Consider the following 18,963-nt stretch of genomic DNA (forward strand, 5'->3'; position numbering starts at 1 on the left):
CCTACCCCACACAGACAGGGGCCTCACATCACCTGAGGGGCTGTGGGACTCTGGCTGCAAGGTCTCACCCTTCACCCCATGGCCCCGCACAACCCCATCGACCACAGCCCCATTGCCATGCATGGACTCCCATACCTGTGCCCAGACCTCTATAGCTGTGGCAGACACTATAGCCAGACACAAAGCCTTATGGCTGTGCACAGCCCCATGTGTTGGACCCTATAGATGTGCAGCGAGCCATGTAGCCCACTGCAGACCCATACAGTCACACACTGCCCCATGCACAGACCACTGTAGTAATTCAGGAACCCCTATAGCCATGCAGGGACCCCAATAGCAAAGTACAGACTGTCATAGTGGTGTATGGCCGCATGCACAGAACCCTGTAGCCATGCATCTCCCCATGGATTGAGCCCTATGACAGTGCACAGACCCCCTATAGCTATGGGCAGACCCCTACAGTCATGCAAGGACCCCAGTACCCATGCACCCTGGATGTAGAGACTCCTATAGTGATGCAGGGATCTCCACAGCCACCCACCGACCCCTGTAGTGATGCATGGACACCCGTAGCAAGGCACAGACTCCTATAGCCATGCACAGAGCCCTGTAATGATTCAGGGATCCCTATAGTGATGCACGGAGACACAAAGCAGTGCAGGGACCCTTATAACAATGCAGGGAACCCTACAGTCATGCACAGCCCCCCATGCAGAACCCCATAGCAATGCATGGCCCCCCTGCAGTGATGCACAGACCCTATAGGGACACATGCACCCTATAGCAACACCCCCCCAAAGTGCCAATCCCCATACTGCGCCAGGACACCACCCTCACCTGGAGTCTGTGGATCTAGCAGGTACGATGAAAGGAGCTGGAGGGACATGCAGAGGGTGAGGGGCTGCACTCCAAAGATCCCTGAACCCCATAGCCCCTATAGACACTCTTTGCCCCATAGACCCGTTTATGCCCCATAGATCCCTTTGCCACATAGACGATCCCATGTGTCCCATAGCTCTGCTATGTTCCACATGGGCCCCCTGGGTGCCCCATAGACCACTGGTGTCCCATAGATCCCTGTGCCCCCATAGATCTCTGTGCCTCACAGTTCCTCTTGGTGCTTCTTAAATAGTCTGTGCCCCATAACCCCACATGTATCCCACATATCCCCGCACCCCAGAGAAACCCTGTGTGCCACATAGCCCCCCTGTGCCCATAGCCCCCAGAGATTCCTGTGCCCCATAGATCCCCATGTGCCCCATAGCCATCCTGTGCACCCCATAGCTCCCCATACCCCCCTTCAACCCCTCATATCCACATCCCACATCCCTTCTATGCCCCACACCAGCTCGCTCTCTATCCCACACCAACACCTATGCCAGCCCCGCAGCCCCACAGCCTTTATAGGCCATAATGGGGTGGGGAGGGGAGGAGCATTCCTGGGGAGGGGGTGGCTGATAAGGGAGAGGGAGGGGGCAGCTCCCCCCCTTCCCCAGCCCCACAGTGGTATCTCTCCAGTGACCCAGATGATCAGGACCTCACATTCACCCCACAGGATGATCTATGGGTCAGAGCTATAAGGAAGAGTAAGAGCTGCCCAGATCCCTTTTGGGGTGGGGGGAATGTGGGGTGATCTATGGGGCATGAATGCCTGGGTCCCTTGCATAGGAGGTGTCTATGGAGCCCAAACATGTGGGTCCCTTCTGTGTGGGGGGAAACTATGGAACCCAGGTGCCTGGGTCCCTTGTGTGTGTGGGTGATCTATGGGGACTGGATGCCTGGGTCCCTTGATGGGGGATGTGGTGATTCTATGGGGCCCAGACTCCCCGTCACCTGTTGGGGGGGGAATCTATGGAGCCCAGACCCCTGGGTCCCTTGTACATGGAGGGGATCTGTGGGGCTAGGATGCCCGGGTCCTTTGTGTATGGGGTGTCTATAGGGCCTGGATGCCTGGGTCCCTGGCCAATGTCCTGTCACCCATGGGGTGGTGACAGCTCAACCCTGCCAGGTCTATATCTGGACACGGCAGGGAGGGGGGGCAGATTGTTATCTTGTCCCCCCCTGTGAGGCGCCGTTGGGCCAGCGGGGGTCTGGGGGGGGGGGGGGGTCTGGCAGCAGTCCCCGAACACCATGTCCACTTTGTTATTGAGGAGGTGACAAGAGTCCCCGCGAGGTGACACATTCCTACGGGTGGGAAGGTCCCCACCTCCCCATTGTGCCCCACAGATCCCCTTCCCTGCCCCAAAGATCCTTTTCTCTGCCCTATAGATCTCCTATAGAGCCCAACAGGAAACCCACAGAGCTGCAGAGAGTCTCCACAGAGCCCCACAGAGTCCCTATAGAGCCCCACAGACTCCACATAAAGCCCCATAGAGACACGCCTCCTCCTCCTTGGCCCGAATTTGGCGGGGGAGGGGAGCCGCCTGGACGCCAGGGTCCCCTGGGGTCCATCACACGGCGCCACCAGGACTGGAGGAGGGATGGGGCGACAGATGGATGGGGAAGGCAGGGCGGGGGGGAGGAGAGGGGGAGGGCAGTGGGACAAAGGATTTGAGAAGAGGAGGAACAGGCAGGGGAAAGAGGGACAGTGGGACCTGGTGGGACATTGAAAACCTGGAGGGACTAGGAGGCCATAGAGGAGGTGGAGGGACCGTGGGAGATAGACAGGGCTGGTGGGCCAGGAGGTTGTGGGATGATGGATGGAAAGGACAGAGGGATGGAGGGACATGGGACAGAGTGTCAGTAGGGCATGGGGGATGGTGGGACATGGTGTGCAGGGGGACAGAGCAGCTGGTGGCCAGAGGAACACTGATGCCAAGTTGGAGGGACATCAGCACCTGCAGCAGGAGAAGCTGCAGCCTCAGGAGCCAAGGCATCCTTGAGGGGTTCACTGAGGCTCTGCTCCATATGTGGAGGACTCAGATGCTTCCCCCCACCTCCTGGGCCCCTCCCTCCCCAGCCCCACATCTGCCCCTGGACATGTCTCTCCCCACATGGACATGGGTTGGTGTGGGGCAGGTTGAGGTTGCAGAGCACCATGGGGCAGTTTGAGTTACACTGTGGGGCAGGTTGAGGTTAAGATGCATCCCATCAGTCACATCATGTTGCACTGTGCGTCTGGTTGCATCATGCTGTGGGGTGTGCTATGTTGCACACTAGTGGGTGATCTTGTGTAGTCTGCATCCACCTTGTGGGTGCCATGTCATGAGACAACTCCACCCTCCCCAAACAAACCCAGCCCAACACAAACCCAGCCCCACACAAACTGCTGCTGCTCAATTCTTTTTATTGGCTGACCAAGGTTAGGGGGCTGGGAGCAGGGGTGGGGCATTTAGAGGTCCAGGGAATACAGCTGGGAATCCAGAGCTTCACTCCTCGTTGAGTCCCTTCTGATGCAGAAGGAAAAAAATTGGAGTGTAAACATGAGGGAGTTGTGGGGGCAGCCATGTGGCAGCCATGGGGCAGCTATGGGGCAGGGAGAGGTCCCACCTTGGCTCCAATGTCACGGCTCTTGGCCCGCAACTTGTTGACCTGAGACTCAGCGATGTCAGCACGCTCCTCTGCCTCGTCCAGCTCATGCTGTGCCTTGCGGAACTTGGCCAGATTGGAGTTGGCTTGTTCCTCCTGGGGGACAGGGGTATCAGTGGGGCTCCACCTCAGTTCCATGTGGCCTCCTGCCACCCTGACAGCTGTCCCTCCATCTGACTTTCTTATTGCTCCATCTGGCCTACCATGGACCCACCTGTCCCTTCAGCAATTCCATCTCCAGCTACCCAACCATCTGCTCAACCAACCAGCCCTCTAATATCCCATCCATCCAACCTTCCACCCACTAAACCTACCTTCCTTCCTTTCATCCTTTCATCCATCCATCCATCCATCCATCTAACATTCCACCATTCAGCCTTCCTTCTGTACATCCATTCAGTCAGCCAGCCAACATTTCATCCATCCTTCCACCATTCAACCTTCCATCCACCCAACCAACCTTCCACCCACCTGTTCAACCTTTCATCTATGCAATCATCTGTTCATTCCACCTTCCAGCCAGGCAACCATTCATCCCACTATCATCTATCCAACCTTCCATCCATCCAAACATCCACTCAACTTTCTAGTCACCTGTCCCACAGTCATTCCACCACCACCCCACCTCTCCCTTGGCCCACCTTCCTCAGCCCCTGACACCCCACTCCTTAATGACACTAAGGTTCCCTGATACTCCCTACATCCTGTCTCACACCCCAACCCCACATTAGTCCCTCCTGGAGAATGGTCCCAAAGCTACCCTCCACTGCTCACCGCCTCCTCCGCCTGTCGCTTGTAGGCTTTGACCTTCAGCTGGAGCTTGTCCACCAGGTCCTGGAGCCGGACCAGGTTCTTGCGGTCCTCCTCTGTCTGTGGGGTGAGACACGCATGAATCAGGACCTGACCCCATCCATGCTTTGGATCATCATCAGAGCCACGGAGGTCAGGAGACAGTTAGAGATGATCTTGGGGAGTGGAGGCTCTCTGGTGGCCTCAGCTGTGGGGCAGAAGGTGGGATGTCCTCTTGGGTGAAGGTGTCTTTTAAGTCCCTGATAAGGTTTCACCTGAGATTCTGGGTCATGCAAAGACCCCATGGATGCTGGGAGGTGGACTGGGTGGCTCATGACCACCAGGCCTACCATGTTCTGGGTCCCACTACAGTATTGGACATAGAGGCAATGGGTGATCTAGTTCACCTGTGTCTCTCTGGCTACCAGGTCAGCCATGTTGCAAGTCACATACAGCATCAGACATAAGGCCCTGTGGACACAGGGCAAGTGGATAACATCCAGGGCTACCTCAGGCAACTCACCTGGTAGCTGAGCTCCTTGACACGACGCTCGGACTTGCGGAGACCCTTGACACTCTCAGCATGGCGCTTCTGCTCACCCTCCAGCTCATTCTCCAACTCCCTCACACGGGCCTCCAACTTCTGCAGCTGCTTCTTGCCCCCTTTGAGGGCCAACTGCTCAGCCTCATCCAACCTCATCTGCAGGTCCTTGATGGTCTGCTCCATGTTCTTCTTCATCCGCTCCAGGTGGGCGCTGGTGTCCTGCTCCTTCTTCAGCTCCTCTGCCATCATGGCCGCCTACTCAAGGAGAGAAGCAAGTAGAAAAGGAGGTTCATTGCCCTCCACTGGAAGATATCCTAGCTGTTGTTCCCACCACAGCACTCACGTCAGTGATGGCCTTCTTGGCCTTCTCCTCAGCATTTCTGCACTCCTGGATGGCCTCTTCCACCTCTGTCTGCAGCTGGGAGATGTCAGCCTCCATCTTCTTCTTCTGGTTGATGAGGCTGGTGTTCTGGAGATGGAGAAGAGGATCTCATGAGGTGTCTATGGAACTGCTGGCCCATCCTTCTTCAGTACATAATGCCCCCACCCCTGCCAACTCTGGAGGCTTCAAGGATCTGGACATCATGGTAACTCAACTCATTAGAATCCCACACCTGTGGATGGAGGTGACCTCTTTCCTTGAAAGTGCATGAGGTCTCACCTGTGAGTGGAGAAGCTGGACCCTCTCACTGGCCTCGATCAGCTCCTGCTCGGCCAGTTTGCGGGCTCTCTCAGTCTGCTCCACCACCGCCCGCAGCTCTTCCAGTTCAGACTGGAGGAGGTTGTTCCTCCTCTCCACGATGGCAATGTTCTCCTTCAGGTCCTCATTGGCCCTGACCACGTCATCAAGCTGCAGCTGAGTGTCCTACAAGACAGCATAGGGGAAGAGGGTGAATCTGGATGGGGGGAAGGGGCTGAAGGTCCACTCTTCTTCCATTGTGGGGTGGTGTAATCTACTACATCTCAACATTCTTATGAAACAGAAGTTTTATTGGTACCTTGAGATAGCCCTGCAATGTCTTGACTTGCTTCTGGGCCTCAGCGGCTATGCGGTTGGCATGGCTGAGCTGGATCTCCATCTCATTGAGGTCACCCTCCATCTTCTTCTTCAGCCGCAAGGCCTCATTGCGACTCCGGGTCTCAGCATCCAGTGAGGTCTGCAGCGAGTCCACCACCCGCAGATGGTTACGCTTGGCCTGCTCCATCTCCTCATCCTTCTCGGCCAGCTTGCGCTCGTAGTCTGCCTTGACTTGGTTGAACTCCAGTTGGGCCCTCAGGATCTTTCCCTCTTCGTGCTCCAGAGAGGCCTGGAAGAGACAGAGGGAAAATTGAGAACCACAAAGAAACCAGAACAACATGGAGATTCATGGGGATGGGATTTGGCTCACCTCAGCCTCCTCCAGTGCTGCTTGAAGTTCCAGCTTCTCAGCATCCAGCTGCTTCCGGACCTTCTCCAACTCATGGATGGTCTTGTGGCTACCACCCAGCTGCTCCGTGAGGTCCGAAATCTCCTCTGCCCAGATGAGAACACATCAGACTATGTGGAAGGTAGTGGAAAACATCATGGTGGGTAGACAAAGGACCATGATCTCACCTTGGAGGTTCTTGTTTTCCCTCTTTAAGGTCTCCAGGTGATCAAGTGACTCCTCGTAGGCATTCTTCAGTTTGAAGAGCTCAGTGCTGAGGGATCTGGCCTCTTTCTGCGATGCCTCCAGCTCCATCTGTGACTCTTCAAACTTCTGCTTCCACTCAGACAAGATCTATGGTGACATAACCTGCTCAGAAGCTGCTTTGCCCACAAAAAACTCTCTTTTCATCATCCTCCTCTTCTCCCCAACACTCTTCTGGTAGGGACTTGAAGCTCTGCTGAAACCTGGACCTTGACAGTTGTTCACCTTTCTTCTGGACTTTTTCTCCTGCCTTTCTATGATTGGTGGGACCCACATCTCTCCACCCTTTTCCCACTATTCTCCTTCCACCATTTCTTGGTTCTCCCACCTTGTCAAAGTTCCTCTGCTTCTTGTCCAAAGCAGCAGCTGCTGCGTTTGACCGCTCAAGGTCAGCCATGAGATCTTCAATCTCATTCTGCAGCCGGTGCTTGGTCTTCTCTAGAGAGGAACACTTGGCATTGACCGCCTCCACCGCCTCCTCAGCCTCCTGCAGCCGTTGGGCCAGCTTCTTCCTGTCCCGGGGGACAACCTGGCTGTGGTGACCCATGGACCAAGTGGACCAACTCAAACCTTCTTCTACCCATCAGTTGGCCAAGGCTCTGGTCTGGATCTCCTCTGCTATCTCCAGGTCCCTCTACCTTCTCCAGCTCCTTCTACAGTGGAAGAGTCTCTGCTCTCCCCTGCCCCCTAGAAGCTCCCTTCATGAGGGGATGACTTACTTGGCTTCCTCGAGTTCCTCAGTGCGCTGGATGGCATCTGTCTCATACTTGGTCCTCCATTGTGCCACCTCAGAATTGGCCTTGGAGAGTGAGCGCTGGAGCTCAGCCTTGGCTTCTGTCTCCTCCTCATATTGCTCCCGCAGCAGGTCACAGTCATGCCGGGCCGACTGGAGGGCATGGGCCAGTGCGTTCTTGGCCTGGGAGGGTGGAGAGAGAGCAAGTGAAGAAAAGGTAAACCACTGGGTTCACATCAAATTGAACTTAGAGTTCTCCAACTCAGCAAGATTTTGTTTTCATCACTGCAAGCTGACCAGAACTCCTGTAGACCAATCCAACCTGTCCCAACCTCCTCTAGACCAACCCAACCAACATCCTTACTACTAATCCAACCCAACCTCCTTCACACCCACCAACTCTACTGAACTTCCTGAAGACCCTCAACTCATTTTCTCCAACTGCCCCTCTGAGTCCCAAATCAACTTCACCCTTGACACTGGAGGTGTCTTTTAGCCCCACTGACCTCCCCAATGAAGCCCTACCTTGGCCTCTTCCTCTAGCTGCCTCTTGAGGTCCTCCAGCTGCTGGGTGTAGGTGAGTTTCCCTCGCGTCATCTGGTTGATAAAGGCTTCCTTTTCTTCCAGCTGCCTGGAGAGCTCACCTGTGGGGTGGAATGGTGGACAGTGACTCGCTGGACACACCACAAAGCCACCTCACTGGGCAAGGGATAGTCAATTGGGTTAGGAAAGAACAAGCCCCTCACCATTTTCTGTTTGGAGCTTCGCTCGTTGAGTGGTGAGGTCATTGACCATGCGTTGAGCCTCCTCGGACTTGGTCCGGTGCTCATTCATCTGATCTTCCATGGTACGGCACATCTTCTCCAGGTTGGCCTGGAGACAGGAAGGGCAGAAAATTGAAAGAGAACCTTGAGAGGGCAATGGAAGAGTTGTTCTTTAATGGCTGGAGACTTATTTCCTACCTTGGCCTTGATCAGCTGTTCCATGTTGGAGCCAACATCATCTAACTCCAGCTTGAGCTCACTCTTCTCCTTCTCCAACTTCTGCTTGACACGCTGTAGGTTGTCAATCTGCTCGCTGAGCTCGGCCACGCTGTCGGCGTGCTTCTTGCGCAGCGCAGCAGCCGTGGCCTCATGCTGCAGTGTGGCCTCCTCCAGGTCCCTCCGCATCTTCTGGAATTCCGCCTCCCGCTTCTTGTTGAGCTCAATCTGCACTGACGTGGCACCACCTGCCTCCTCCAGACGCTCACTGATCTCCTCCAACTCTCGTGACAGGTCTGAGCGCAGCTTCTCCACCTTGGCCCTACCCGTTCGTTCTGCCTCCAGCTCCTCCTCCAGCTCCTCAATCCGTGCCTGTGCTCAGGGGATGGACATGCTGTCAGCGGACTTGGTTTCACCCAGCTCCTCCACTCAATTCAACCAATCCAGCTGGAGAGTCTTTAAGTCAATTCAAGACAACCCAACCACATGTGGACTCTTCAGCTCAACCCAGACAACTGGAGATCCTTCACCTCAACTAGACTTGATCTCATTCAGTTCTCTTCAACCCAGTCAAGATTCGAGATCTCCAGATCAACCCAACCTTATCTGAAGACACTCCACCTTCTCAAATTACCTTGAGATTCTTCAACTCACCTGGTCTTGAAGACATTCAGCTCAACCAACTGTAAATCTGCCTGGATCAGACAGCTCCACACAACCTTCTCTAAGGACATTGGAGATAACATGATCCGAAACAGATGGTCTGCTCAGCTCAGATGATCCTACCCAAGGTGCCCCCACTACCTTGAGTACTCCAGACCCACTGGTTCAGCTCAAGCTACCCCAAAGCCAACCTGCCCAGGAGCCCATGAGTCATGTCGAGGTGATAAATGACAAAGAGGTTCTAGGCCAAGGGATAGGCCATGGGCTTCAGACCTCAGGTTTGTGGCATGCTGGTCCTTCTCAAAAAGGTGTGAAATAAATGAGGAGAACCAGTTCCTCCTCCTAGTTGAACCCCAAGCTGAAGTCCGCCTCACCTGAAGCTCTTTGAGCTTCTTCTGGAGCTGAGCTGCAATTGCTTGCTCATCCTCAATTCTTGCATTGAGTGCGTTGAGCTCAAAGTCCTTCCTGGGTGTGGGGACAAACGCCAGGCAATCATATTCCTGCCTGCTCAGCAGAGAGGGTCATTATAGGTAAAGCACAAGCAGGTGGGTGGGCCCCTACTTTTTCAGCCTCTCATCCAATTGCTGCTTGTCATTCTCCAGGTCCATAATATTCTCCTGAGCCAGCTTCAAGTCACCTTCCAGCTTCCTTTTGGCCCGTTCCAGGTCCATCCGGATCTTCTTCTCCTGCTCCAGTGAGCTCTCCAGCTGTGAGTGAGGCAGAGATACACCCATCAGCCCCCCACAAACACCAACCCCAGAATGACCTTCACACCCCAAGGCACCAGCTATATGCCCGTGGCAGGACTGTCCCACACTCACATCATCCACTTGCTGTTCCAGCTTGACTTTGGCCTTCGTCAGGGTGTTGACCTTGTCTTCCTCCGCCTGCAGGTCATCCAGTGCTTGCTGATGAGATTCTTGCAGAGCCTTCTTCTCCTTTGTTAGCTTGACAATAATCTCATCCAGCCCGGCCATCTCCTCTGTAAGGTTCTTGACCTGCAGGAAGAGAAATATCAAGCCTCTGGTTTGGTACCAGAGGTAGGACAAGAGACAGGAGGTTGTTCTTGCTCTTGGTTGAGCTGGGCCTAAGTCAGGGGACACAGGAGAACACAACCAGCCTTGGGTTGTCACAACCTGACCAAAGCGGTTTTGGTTCTTCATGACCCAACTCAACCACCCTTGAATTTTGGCAGCCTAAACAGCCTTGGGTTTTGGCAGCTCAACCCAACCACTCTTGGGTCTTCTCAAAACGTATTCACTTTGGCTCGAGACATCTCAAGTCCCCACAGTTTGAAATCAAGATCTCTCCCCACTCTTACCTTGTTCTCTGTGGCGTGTTTCTCCTTCTCCACCTTGGCCAAAGACAACTCCAGGTCATCAATGTCCTTCTTCAGCTCTGAGCACTCATCCTCCAGCTTCCTCTTCTTAGCCGTCAGCTCAGCATTCATCTCTTCCTCATCCTCCATCCGCTCTGTCATCTCCTTCACCTTGGCCTCCAACTGGATCTTGTTCTTGATCAGCTGGTCACAACGCTCCTCAGCATCAGCGAGGTTGTCTTGTTCCTGGAAGAGGGAAGGTTGGTGGGAGGGTGAAGGAAAAAGGAGGGAGGGGCTGAGGCATCTAGGTCACTTACAGCCTGCACTTGGAGCTGAAGGTCATTCTTCTCCTGCAGCATGGAGACCATCTTTTCCTCCAGCTCCTTCCTCCGGGCCTCTGACTTCTCCAGGGCCTCCTTCAGCCGCCCAAACTCTTCCTTCATGTTCTGCAGGAGGCACGAAGGTCACCTGTAAGTCTCATTGCTTCCTCTATGTCCCCACATACCCTTCCCTCTCTCCATCCACCCATCCACCTGCCCCACCTATGGCTTTGTCCTACCTGCATCTCCTTCTCAGTCTCAGCGCTCTTCAACAAGGGCTTGATCTTGAAGTAGAGCTTCATCCACGGCCAGTTTTTCACCCCCATGAAAGCCCTGATGTTCCACTGGATCACCAGCAGCGAGTCCCTGGAGAAGGCACAGCAGGATGCAGGTCACCAGGAACTTCAACTCAACCTAGACCCAACACCATTTCGATCTCTACTCACCTCCGCTCCAGGATCTTCTTGAACTCCTGACGGGAGAGGAAACCACGAACTTGGGCCTGCAAGCGGGTCATGATCCTGGCCAAGCGCTCATCCCGCATTTCCTCAAGTAACCCCAGCAGCCCCGCCTTGAAGAAGACCTACAAGGGGAGATGAAGCTAAGTGCTATTGGGGTCTGGAGGCTTGGTGGAGGAATGGGTGGTAGGGTGGATGGGGTGAGCTCAGATGTGCAGGTGAACAAGTAGATGGTGGGACCATGGACTCAACCTGGTCCCACCATGGAGGCCTTGTGGATGATGGAACCACAGGGAATGGAGACCATGTGACCTCACCTTGGTGTGCCCAAACTTGTATTGGTTGTGGTCAATATCAAGGGATCCCAGCAGCTTCTCAGCACCCTTGCGGCTGTCGATGAACTGCCCCTCAGGGATGGCAGCGGGGTTCAGGATGCGGTACCTGGTAGTCAGAGAGGACAGGAAAATCCTGAGATCAGACCCAGTGGAGTTGTCAACCCCCTTCCCATATCTCCTCCTCTGTGCCTACCGCTGGCGGAAGTCCCCATAGAGGATGCGGTTCGGGAATCCCTTGCGGCAGATGCGGATGCCCTCCAGCACCCCGTTACAGCGGAGCTGGTGCATTACCAGGGGGTTGTTCATCACACCTGGTGGATCATCATGACTGGTGAGTCAAGGCCTGCCCCACAGCACTGCTCCCCACCACCTTTGGCCAGGGACCACCACTGTTCCCTGAATAAACCCTCATGAATTGGCTCACCAGGAGACTTGGTCTCATTGGGGATGATGCAGCGGACAAAATGAGGGTGGGTAGACCGCAGGTTGGTCATCAACTTGTTGAGGTTCTCCTGGAGGATGGAGGAGGAGATGATGAAGAACAGGAAGACCCCCCCAACCTGTCCCAGCAAGGATCACTACCTGCCCTAGGACATGATTTCAATGCCCAAACACCCTAGGGTCCACCGTTAACCCCTGAACTCTCACCCGATGCAGTGCAGAGACAGTCTGAAAGGAGGAACCTTTCTTCTTGGCTCCTTTCCCCTTCTCCACGGCTGTTGGAGAAGAATTTATGAGATAGGTGATGGACAGGGTGGGGAGAGCCCCAGATGTTCAGGAAGGGGGTGCCCCTTACGTGCATCAGCTCCAGCATAGTTGGCGAAGAGGTTGGCCAACAGCTTCAGGGCTGATTTCTGGTAGAGCCCCACCACTGTCTCATTGAGAGGGTCTTTGTTCTTCTGCAGCCATCCAATGATATTGTAGTCTACCGTGCCAGCGTAGTGGATGAGGGCAAAGTGGGCCTCTTGCTTCCCTTTGATGTTGCGTGGCTTCCCAAAGTTGGCTGACTTGCCCAAGTGATTATCAAAGAGCTTAGCCTTGAAGGTCATGTCTGTGGCCTTGGGGAACATGCATTCCTCCTCTAGGATGGACATGATCCCCATGGGCTGGGAAGAGAAGACCTTGTTGGTCATAGTGAATGCCAAGCACAACCCAACTGCCCAACTTTGGGGTCCCTGGCAAGCTCCAACTGAAAGGGCCCTTCCCCAGCAGCCCCTTCAGCCCCCAGAAGCCCTGGGGGGAGGTGGCACCTTCTCAATGAGGTCAATGCAGGCCTGGAGGTCCATGCCGAAGTCAATGAACTCCCACTCAATCCCCTCCTTCTTGTACTCCTCCTGCTCCAGCACGAACATGTGGTGGTTGAAGAACTGCTGCAACTTCTCATTGGTGAAGTTAATGCAGAGCTGCTCAAAGCTGTTGAACTGGGGAAGGAGAGAGGAGATGGGCAATGGGGTCAACAGAACACCTAAAAAGATCTGCAGGGTCAACCTGAGACCCAACGAACTTAACAGAACAGCCAGTGAAAACAGGGCCACCTGACCATCCAGTAGGGTTAACTCAACACCCGATGGGGTCAACACAACAGGGTCAATCAAGGCTTACATCAAAGATCTCAAAGCCAGCGATGTCCAGCACACCGATGAAGTACTGCCGTGGCTGCTTGGTCTCCAGCGAGTTGTTGATCCTGGTCACCATCCAGTTGAACATCTTCTCATACACAGCCTTGGCCAAGGCCCCAACAGCGTAAATCACCTGGAAGAGGAATGTTCCACTGGTGAGAGGGGGCTCTCAGTGCTCTTCTTCTTGCTGGAGATGGCACCATGCCACCCCAAAGGGAGGAGGTTTTGGGGATGTCCTACTCACCTGCTGGACATTCTGCCCCTTGGTGACATACTCATTGCCCACCTTGACCCGAGGGTGGCACAACCCCTTGAGAAGATCCGCTGAGTTCAGCCCCATTAGGTAAGCTGACTTGTCCGCCTCTGAGGATGCAGAGGAGAAAACATGAACCTGGAAGGACCATGGGATTCACCCTAGTTCCCACCTTGACCTTGATTGGACCCAACCTTCAGTGCCATCTGGTTCTGCCTGCTCTTCCCGTTGCTTCTGCTTGAACTTCATGTTGCCAAAGTGCATAATGGCACCCGTCAGTTTGTAGATGGAGTTCTTCTCCTCTTGGGTGAAGCCCAGGACATCAAAAGCACTCTGTGGGGCAAAAACGTGGATGAAGGTCGTCTTCAGCCCACACAGAAACACACACTCAATGCCTAGTGGCCCCTCATCTCACATCTGTAGCCAGGAGCTCTTCTCCATCATCAATGGATGGCACTGTGGTCTCTCCTTGGGAGATGAAGGCATAGTCGTAGGGGTTGTTGGTCACCAGCATCATATCTGCAAGAAGAAGATGGGGTTGGGACAGGCAGGAGTCCTCCAGAAAGGAGTTGGGGTCAGGTGTTTGTAGGTGGGGTGGGAGCATGGCTCACCCAGCAGCTCTGGCTTCTTATTGGAAAGGATCTGGTAGTAGATGTGGTAGTTTCTTTCAGCCTTCAGCTGGAAGATGACGCGGGATTTCTCCAGAAGGTCTGAGATGGGAATGGAGAGAAGATGAGTGGAAGTTGGGATGAGGAGATGGAGGGTCAGATGGATGGATGGATGGATGGAGGTTTGAGGAGATGGAAGTGTAGATGGATGGTAGGATGAGGAGAAGGATGGGCATGTGGGTGGAGGAATGGATGGATGGATGGATGGATGGATGGATGGGTGATGGACAACCAGATGTCCTCTCATGAAGCCCACAACCTACTCACAGGTCTCGATGTCAGCTGATGCTAATTTCCCAGTGGCTCCAAAATGGATCCGGATGAACTTCCCCTGGCAAAGCAGTGGCAGGAGATGGAGGTGACCACCTTTTCCCAGATAACCCTAACCCACAGACCCTACTCCATAGGCTTCAGCCCAACACTCACGAATCGCGATGAGTTGTCATTGCGAACAGTCTTGGCGTTGCCAAAGGCCTCCAAGGCAGGGTTGGCCTGGATGATCTGGTCTTCCAGAGTGCCCTGGTAGAGTAGGACAATGTGGGGGGACTGTCACAGGGAGGGGCAGGAGCTGGGGTTGTGAGGTTGAGATGGATGAATGGGAGAACACAGAGGTCCATGTAGGTTTGAATAGGCAGGGAGGTGGGTTGATGCCATGGATGGAGGGATGGAACTGGGGCAGATGAATGGAAGGTTGGATAGATGGTTGCTTGGCTGGATGGTTAGTTGGATTGTTTGGGTGGTTGGTTGGGTGATTGGTTGGGTGATACATTGTGTGATTGGTTGGACAGACAGGCAGCAGAATGTTGGCCAGACATTGTCATCCCCCATCCAGTGTCCTCACCTTGCCTGGGGCCCCTGTCTCCTTCTTGCCACGGTCACCGATGGCAGCAATGACAGCGAAGTACTGGATGACCCTCTTGGTGTTGACTGTCTTCCCCGCCCCAGATTCTCCGCTGAGGGCAGACAAGGAAAGCAAGGGTTGAGTGCTGTGGGCAGGGCTATGATGCTAGGGGTGGGGACACACTGGGGGAGTGGCACTTGCAGTAGGTGGACGATGGATATCCACAGGCAAGTCCAGGTGGTGAGAAAGGGTTGGCTGTGCCAGTGGGCATGGCTTCAGAGGGAGAAGGGGAGGGCCTATGTGCCAGGTGAGCAGGGCTAAGGGCGTGTTTAGATATGAGGTCACTTACGTGATGAGGATGGACTGGTTCTCCCGATCTGGTGGAACAAGGAGAAGAAGCATGAGGTTCTGAAGTCCACCTTGGCTCTGCCCCACATCTGCCCCACATCTTCTGCTCCCCAAAAAGGATCAGTGGATATGGTCTTGGGGTCCCTGCAGGAAGCCCCTACCTGTCAGCATGTTCTGATAGGCATTGTCAGAGATGGAGAAGATGTGGGGTGGAGCTTCACTCCGCTTCTTTCCCCGATAGGCAGCCACCACCTCAGCATTGTAGACGGGCAACCACTTGTAGGGGTTGACTGTCACGCAGAAAAGTCCTGAGTAGGTCTGGAGAAAGAAGTAGGTGGGTCAGAGTCTGGAGGTGCCACCCCACCAGGTGGTCCAAGGGGTCTGCAGAAGTGACATCTTGTATCTAGGTGGCCCAAGGGGTCTGGAGAAGGGACGTCTTGGGTTTAGGTGGCCCATGTGATTTGGAGTTGGGACATCTTGGGTCTGAGCAACCCAAGAAGCCTGGAAAGAGGATATCCCAGTTCTGGATGGCCCACAGAATCTGGAGAAGGGACATCCTGGTTTCAAGTGTCCCAAAGGGTTTGGGACATCTTGGTCTGGGCACCTCAAGAGGTGTGAAAAAGGGACATCCCATTTATGGGTGGCCCATGAGATCTGGAGAAAGGGTATCCCGGGTCTATTTGGCCCAAGGGGTCTAGAGAAGGGTTGTCCAAGTTCCAGATGGGGTCTGGAGAACCTCATGGGCTCCCAACTCACATAGATCATCCAAGAGGCGTAGCGCTCCTTGAGGTTGTAGAGGACGGCAGGCTCATGGAGGAAGGTCAGCATGGCCATGTCCTCGATCTTGTCGAACTTGGGAGGGTTCTGCTGCATGATCTGGTCCTCCTTGACCGTCACTGTCTGCTCAAGGTAAGGAGAACACCATGGGTTGGGAGGACAGGACAAGGAGTCGCCCCAGGTTTTTCCTCCCATAGGGCTGGGACCTGGGCATCTGGGTATTGCCTTGGGAGCTGGAGAAGGTGTAGGTGTCCCTCAAGTGATAGAGAAGATGGTTTGGGGTCTGGGTGTCCCTTGGTTGATGGAGAGAGTAGGAGGGAGTCTAGGTGTCCAGTGGGTGCTGGGGAAGGGGGGTCAGGGTCTAGATATTTCCTGGGTTCTAGAGAAGATGTTGTGGGGTCTGAGAATCCAGTGGGTGCTGGTGAAGGTATGTTGAGGTCTAGATGTTTCTTGGGTTCTAGTGAAGGTGGGTTGGGTTCTTTGTGTCCCATGTGGGATGGAGTTACTATTTTGAGGTCCTGATGTCCTGTGTGTGGCTGGGGACCCCCACCTTGCCATGCTCGGTCTCAGCAGTGATCTTGGAGCCCTCACGGCTGACAATGGTGGCCTTAACATATTCCTCCTTCTCATCAGGAACAAAGATGTCCTTCTTCAGGTCAAAGGGGCGGGTCTGGGCGGCCACTCTCTCCTTCTCCGACTTGCGGAGATAGGGGGCGGCCTCCCCAAATTCAGCCATCTCCACGTCAGGCATGGTGGCGCTGGGTGAGGCTGTGTGGGGCAGAAGGGATCAGACCCTCCCAGTGCTGCCAGTTCCTCCCAGTTGACCCCATCCCAACTCCTTCCTTGGTTCATCATCCACTGTTCTCCAGATGTCCCAGTTCCTCATGGTTGATCTGACTCCTCCATTCCTCCCCAGTGCTCCCAGTTCCTCTACAGAGCTCCCAGTCCTCCCAGTCAGCCCCATCTGAAGTCTTTCCTTGGTGGTCTCATCCTCCCCCATTCTTCTCCACTGCTCCCAGTTACTTTCTAGTGCTCCCAGTTCCTCCCAGTTGTTCCTATCTCCATCCCAATTCCTCCTTGGCAGTCCCAGTACCCACCCGAGTGCTCCCAGTTCCTTTCAGTTAAGCTGAGTTTCCCCAGTGCCTCACACTGCCTGCCCTTTACCCCACCCCAGCACCTCCCAGTATGCCCCAGTACTTCTCAATCCCTCCCAGTCCCTCCCAGTTCCCCCAGACACCCCTCAGTTCCTTCCAGTGCTCCCAGTGCCCAGCCCCACCTCTCTCAGTGGTCTCCGAGTCAGGGGATGATAGTGCAGACTCAGGGGGGCTCTGGTCCTGGTCCGGAACACAACAACACCCCTCAGTATGTCTTAGTATGTCCCACTATATACCAGCATCCCCCCAAGCCCCACCAATAATTCTCCAGTACACCAGCACACACCATCTCACTCACCACCCCCCCCACCCCAGTACTGCTTAGTAAGTTTCAATATCCCCCTAGGATTTATCCAGTACCCTCCCCCAATATCATTTCAGTCCCTCCTGGTTATCCCATAGACCCTCCCAGCATCATCCCAGTCCCTCCCAGTTCCCCTACAGACTGTCCCAGTATCATCCCTGTCCCTCCCAGTTCCCCCATAGACCCTCCCAGTTTCCCCATAGATCCTCCCAGTCCCTCCCAGTTCCCTTATAGACCCTCCCAGTATCATCCCAGTCCCTCCCAGTTTCCCCATAGACCCTCCCAGTTCTCCTATAGGCCCTCCCAGTCCCTCCCAGTTCCCCCATAGACCCTCCCAGTTTCCTCCCAGTCCCTCCCAGTTCCCACATTGACCCAGTTCTTTCCCAGTCCCTTACAATTGGCCCCAGTCCCCCTATAGCCCCCTCCCAGACCCTCACAGTGCTCCCGGTGCCCCCTGCCCCACCTGCCCCTGGATCTGCAGGCACTGGCTGGGGGATCCCCCTTATATCCCCCCTCCCCCCCCAGCTGCGTCACTGGGAAGGGGGGAGGGCGGGCATGGACAGACAGGTGACCTCAAGGCCACCCTACTGCCCCATGGGGACACCGTGACCCCTATGGATCTACAGGGCACTCCCCATTTCCATAGGGGCCCCCCTCTGCTTTGTCATCCTATAAGACCCTCACTGCCCCAAAGGGTCCAGTGACCCCTTTGGACCTATAGAGCTCCTCCAGCCCCACAGAAGCCCCCACATATCTCACCCCCACATATCTCATCCCCACAGTTCCCCCTTACCTCACAGGACACACTTTCAGCTCCATAGGTCTCCCCCAGTCCCACAGGACACCCCTTTAGCACTATAAGAAATCCATAGGATTCTCCTCAGGGTTCCCATATTTCTCTCCATTTGGCCCCTGTAATTCCCCCCAGCCTCATAGGGCTCACTCTCAGTCCTATTGGACACCCCCGCCCCCAGTCCCATGGTCCTATAGGACCCACTCCCACTCCTATAGGAGCCCCATAGGACCTCTATATGTTCCCCTATAGAATCCTTATAGCTTCCCCCATAACAGCCACTTCCAGCCCCACAGAATCATCATAGGGCTTCCCCAAACCCATAGGACACCCCCCTCTCAGTCCTATAGGGGCCCCCTGTAGCCCCCCCCCCGTGGTTTATTATGGGATGAATGAGGCAAACCAAAAGGCTTGCCCAGATGCCTGAGTCCCCCCTGGGTGGAGGAGGGGACAGACAGACAAAGGACAGGTGTGACCCCCCTTCCCCCTCGAGGGAACTCAAGAATCTGGGCCCCTCCTCCCATCCCTTTGTTCCCTCCCCCTCCCCCCACAATGGGATATTTTTGGGACATGCCCCCCCAACCCCTGACATCTGATCAGTTTGTGACGCCAATGGGGCTGTGGGGCACCTTCACCTCATAACCATATATGGGGCTGGCCCTATAGGTCCCCCTTCCCCCCCTCTCAACCCCCATAACTCACCTAAGAATAGCTAGGGGGACCCAGGCATCCAGGCCCCATAAATGCCATTAGACCCCATATAGGGGACTCAGGTGTCTGAATTTCCCCTAATTTTCCCAATTTCCCCCAAAGTTTCTTGATTTTTCCCCAGATTTCCTTGTTTTCCTTTGATTTTCCTAAATGTCCC

General features: G+C 54.8%; 1 protein-coding gene across 3 annotated transcripts; it reads right to left on the reverse strand.

Annotated features, from left to right (window-relative positions):
* Positions 1 to 3,269: 3,269 nt before the first annotated feature.
* LOC116797448 (myosin-7) lies at positions 3,270 to 18,381 on the reverse strand. Of its 3 annotated transcripts, XM_032709013.1 has the most exons (41): positions 18,096 to 18,381; positions 17,121 to 17,178; positions 16,395 to 16,612; positions 15,824 to 15,967; positions 15,229 to 15,385; positions 15,069 to 15,096; positions 14,720 to 14,831; positions 14,305 to 14,397; positions 14,146 to 14,209; positions 13,822 to 13,920; positions 13,626 to 13,729; positions 13,405 to 13,543; positions 13,202 to 13,320; positions 12,941 to 13,090; positions 12,589 to 12,759; positions 12,135 to 12,444; positions 11,987 to 12,054; positions 11,763 to 11,850; positions 11,532 to 11,649; positions 11,321 to 11,444; positions 10,992 to 11,128; positions 10,785 to 10,911; positions 10,543 to 10,671; positions 10,229 to 10,471; positions 9,729 to 9,905; positions 9,469 to 9,614; positions 9,282 to 9,372; positions 8,227 to 8,616; positions 8,011 to 8,137; positions 7,790 to 7,908; positions 7,251 to 7,447; positions 6,860 to 7,043; positions 6,456 to 6,621; positions 6,250 to 6,374; positions 5,860 to 6,168; positions 5,523 to 5,726; positions 5,205 to 5,330; positions 4,841 to 5,116; positions 4,303 to 4,398; positions 3,490 to 3,624; positions 3,369 to 3,389 (listed from the first exon to the last, which is right to left on the reverse strand). In XM_032709013.1, the coding sequence occupies exons 3-41, from the start codon at positions 16,593 to 16,595 to the stop codon at positions 3,369 to 3,371; spliced, it is 5,814 nt and encodes a 1,937-aa protein (XP_032564904.1). In that variant the 5' UTR covers positions 16,596 to 16,612; positions 17,121 to 17,178; positions 18,096 to 18,381. The 3 variants fall into 3 exon arrangements, with proteins under 3 accessions (XP_032564896.1, XP_032564904.1, XP_032564914.1); XM_032709023.1 differs by lacking the exon at positions 18,096 to 18,381 and having other exon boundaries at positions 17,121 to 17,238; XM_032709005.1 differs by lacking the exons at positions 17,121 to 17,178; positions 18,096 to 18,381 and having other exon boundaries at positions 3,270 to 3,389; positions 16,395 to 16,595.
* Positions 18,382 to 18,963: the final 582 nt, after the last annotated feature.

The sequence above is a fragment of the Chiroxiphia lanceolata genome, chromosome 1 (genome assembly GCF_009829145.1).
Source record: "Chiroxiphia lanceolata isolate bChiLan1 chromosome 1, bChiLan1.pri, whole genome shotgun sequence".
NCBI classification, from domain to species: domain Eukaryota; kingdom Metazoa; phylum Chordata; class Aves; order Passeriformes; family Pipridae; genus Chiroxiphia; species Chiroxiphia lanceolata.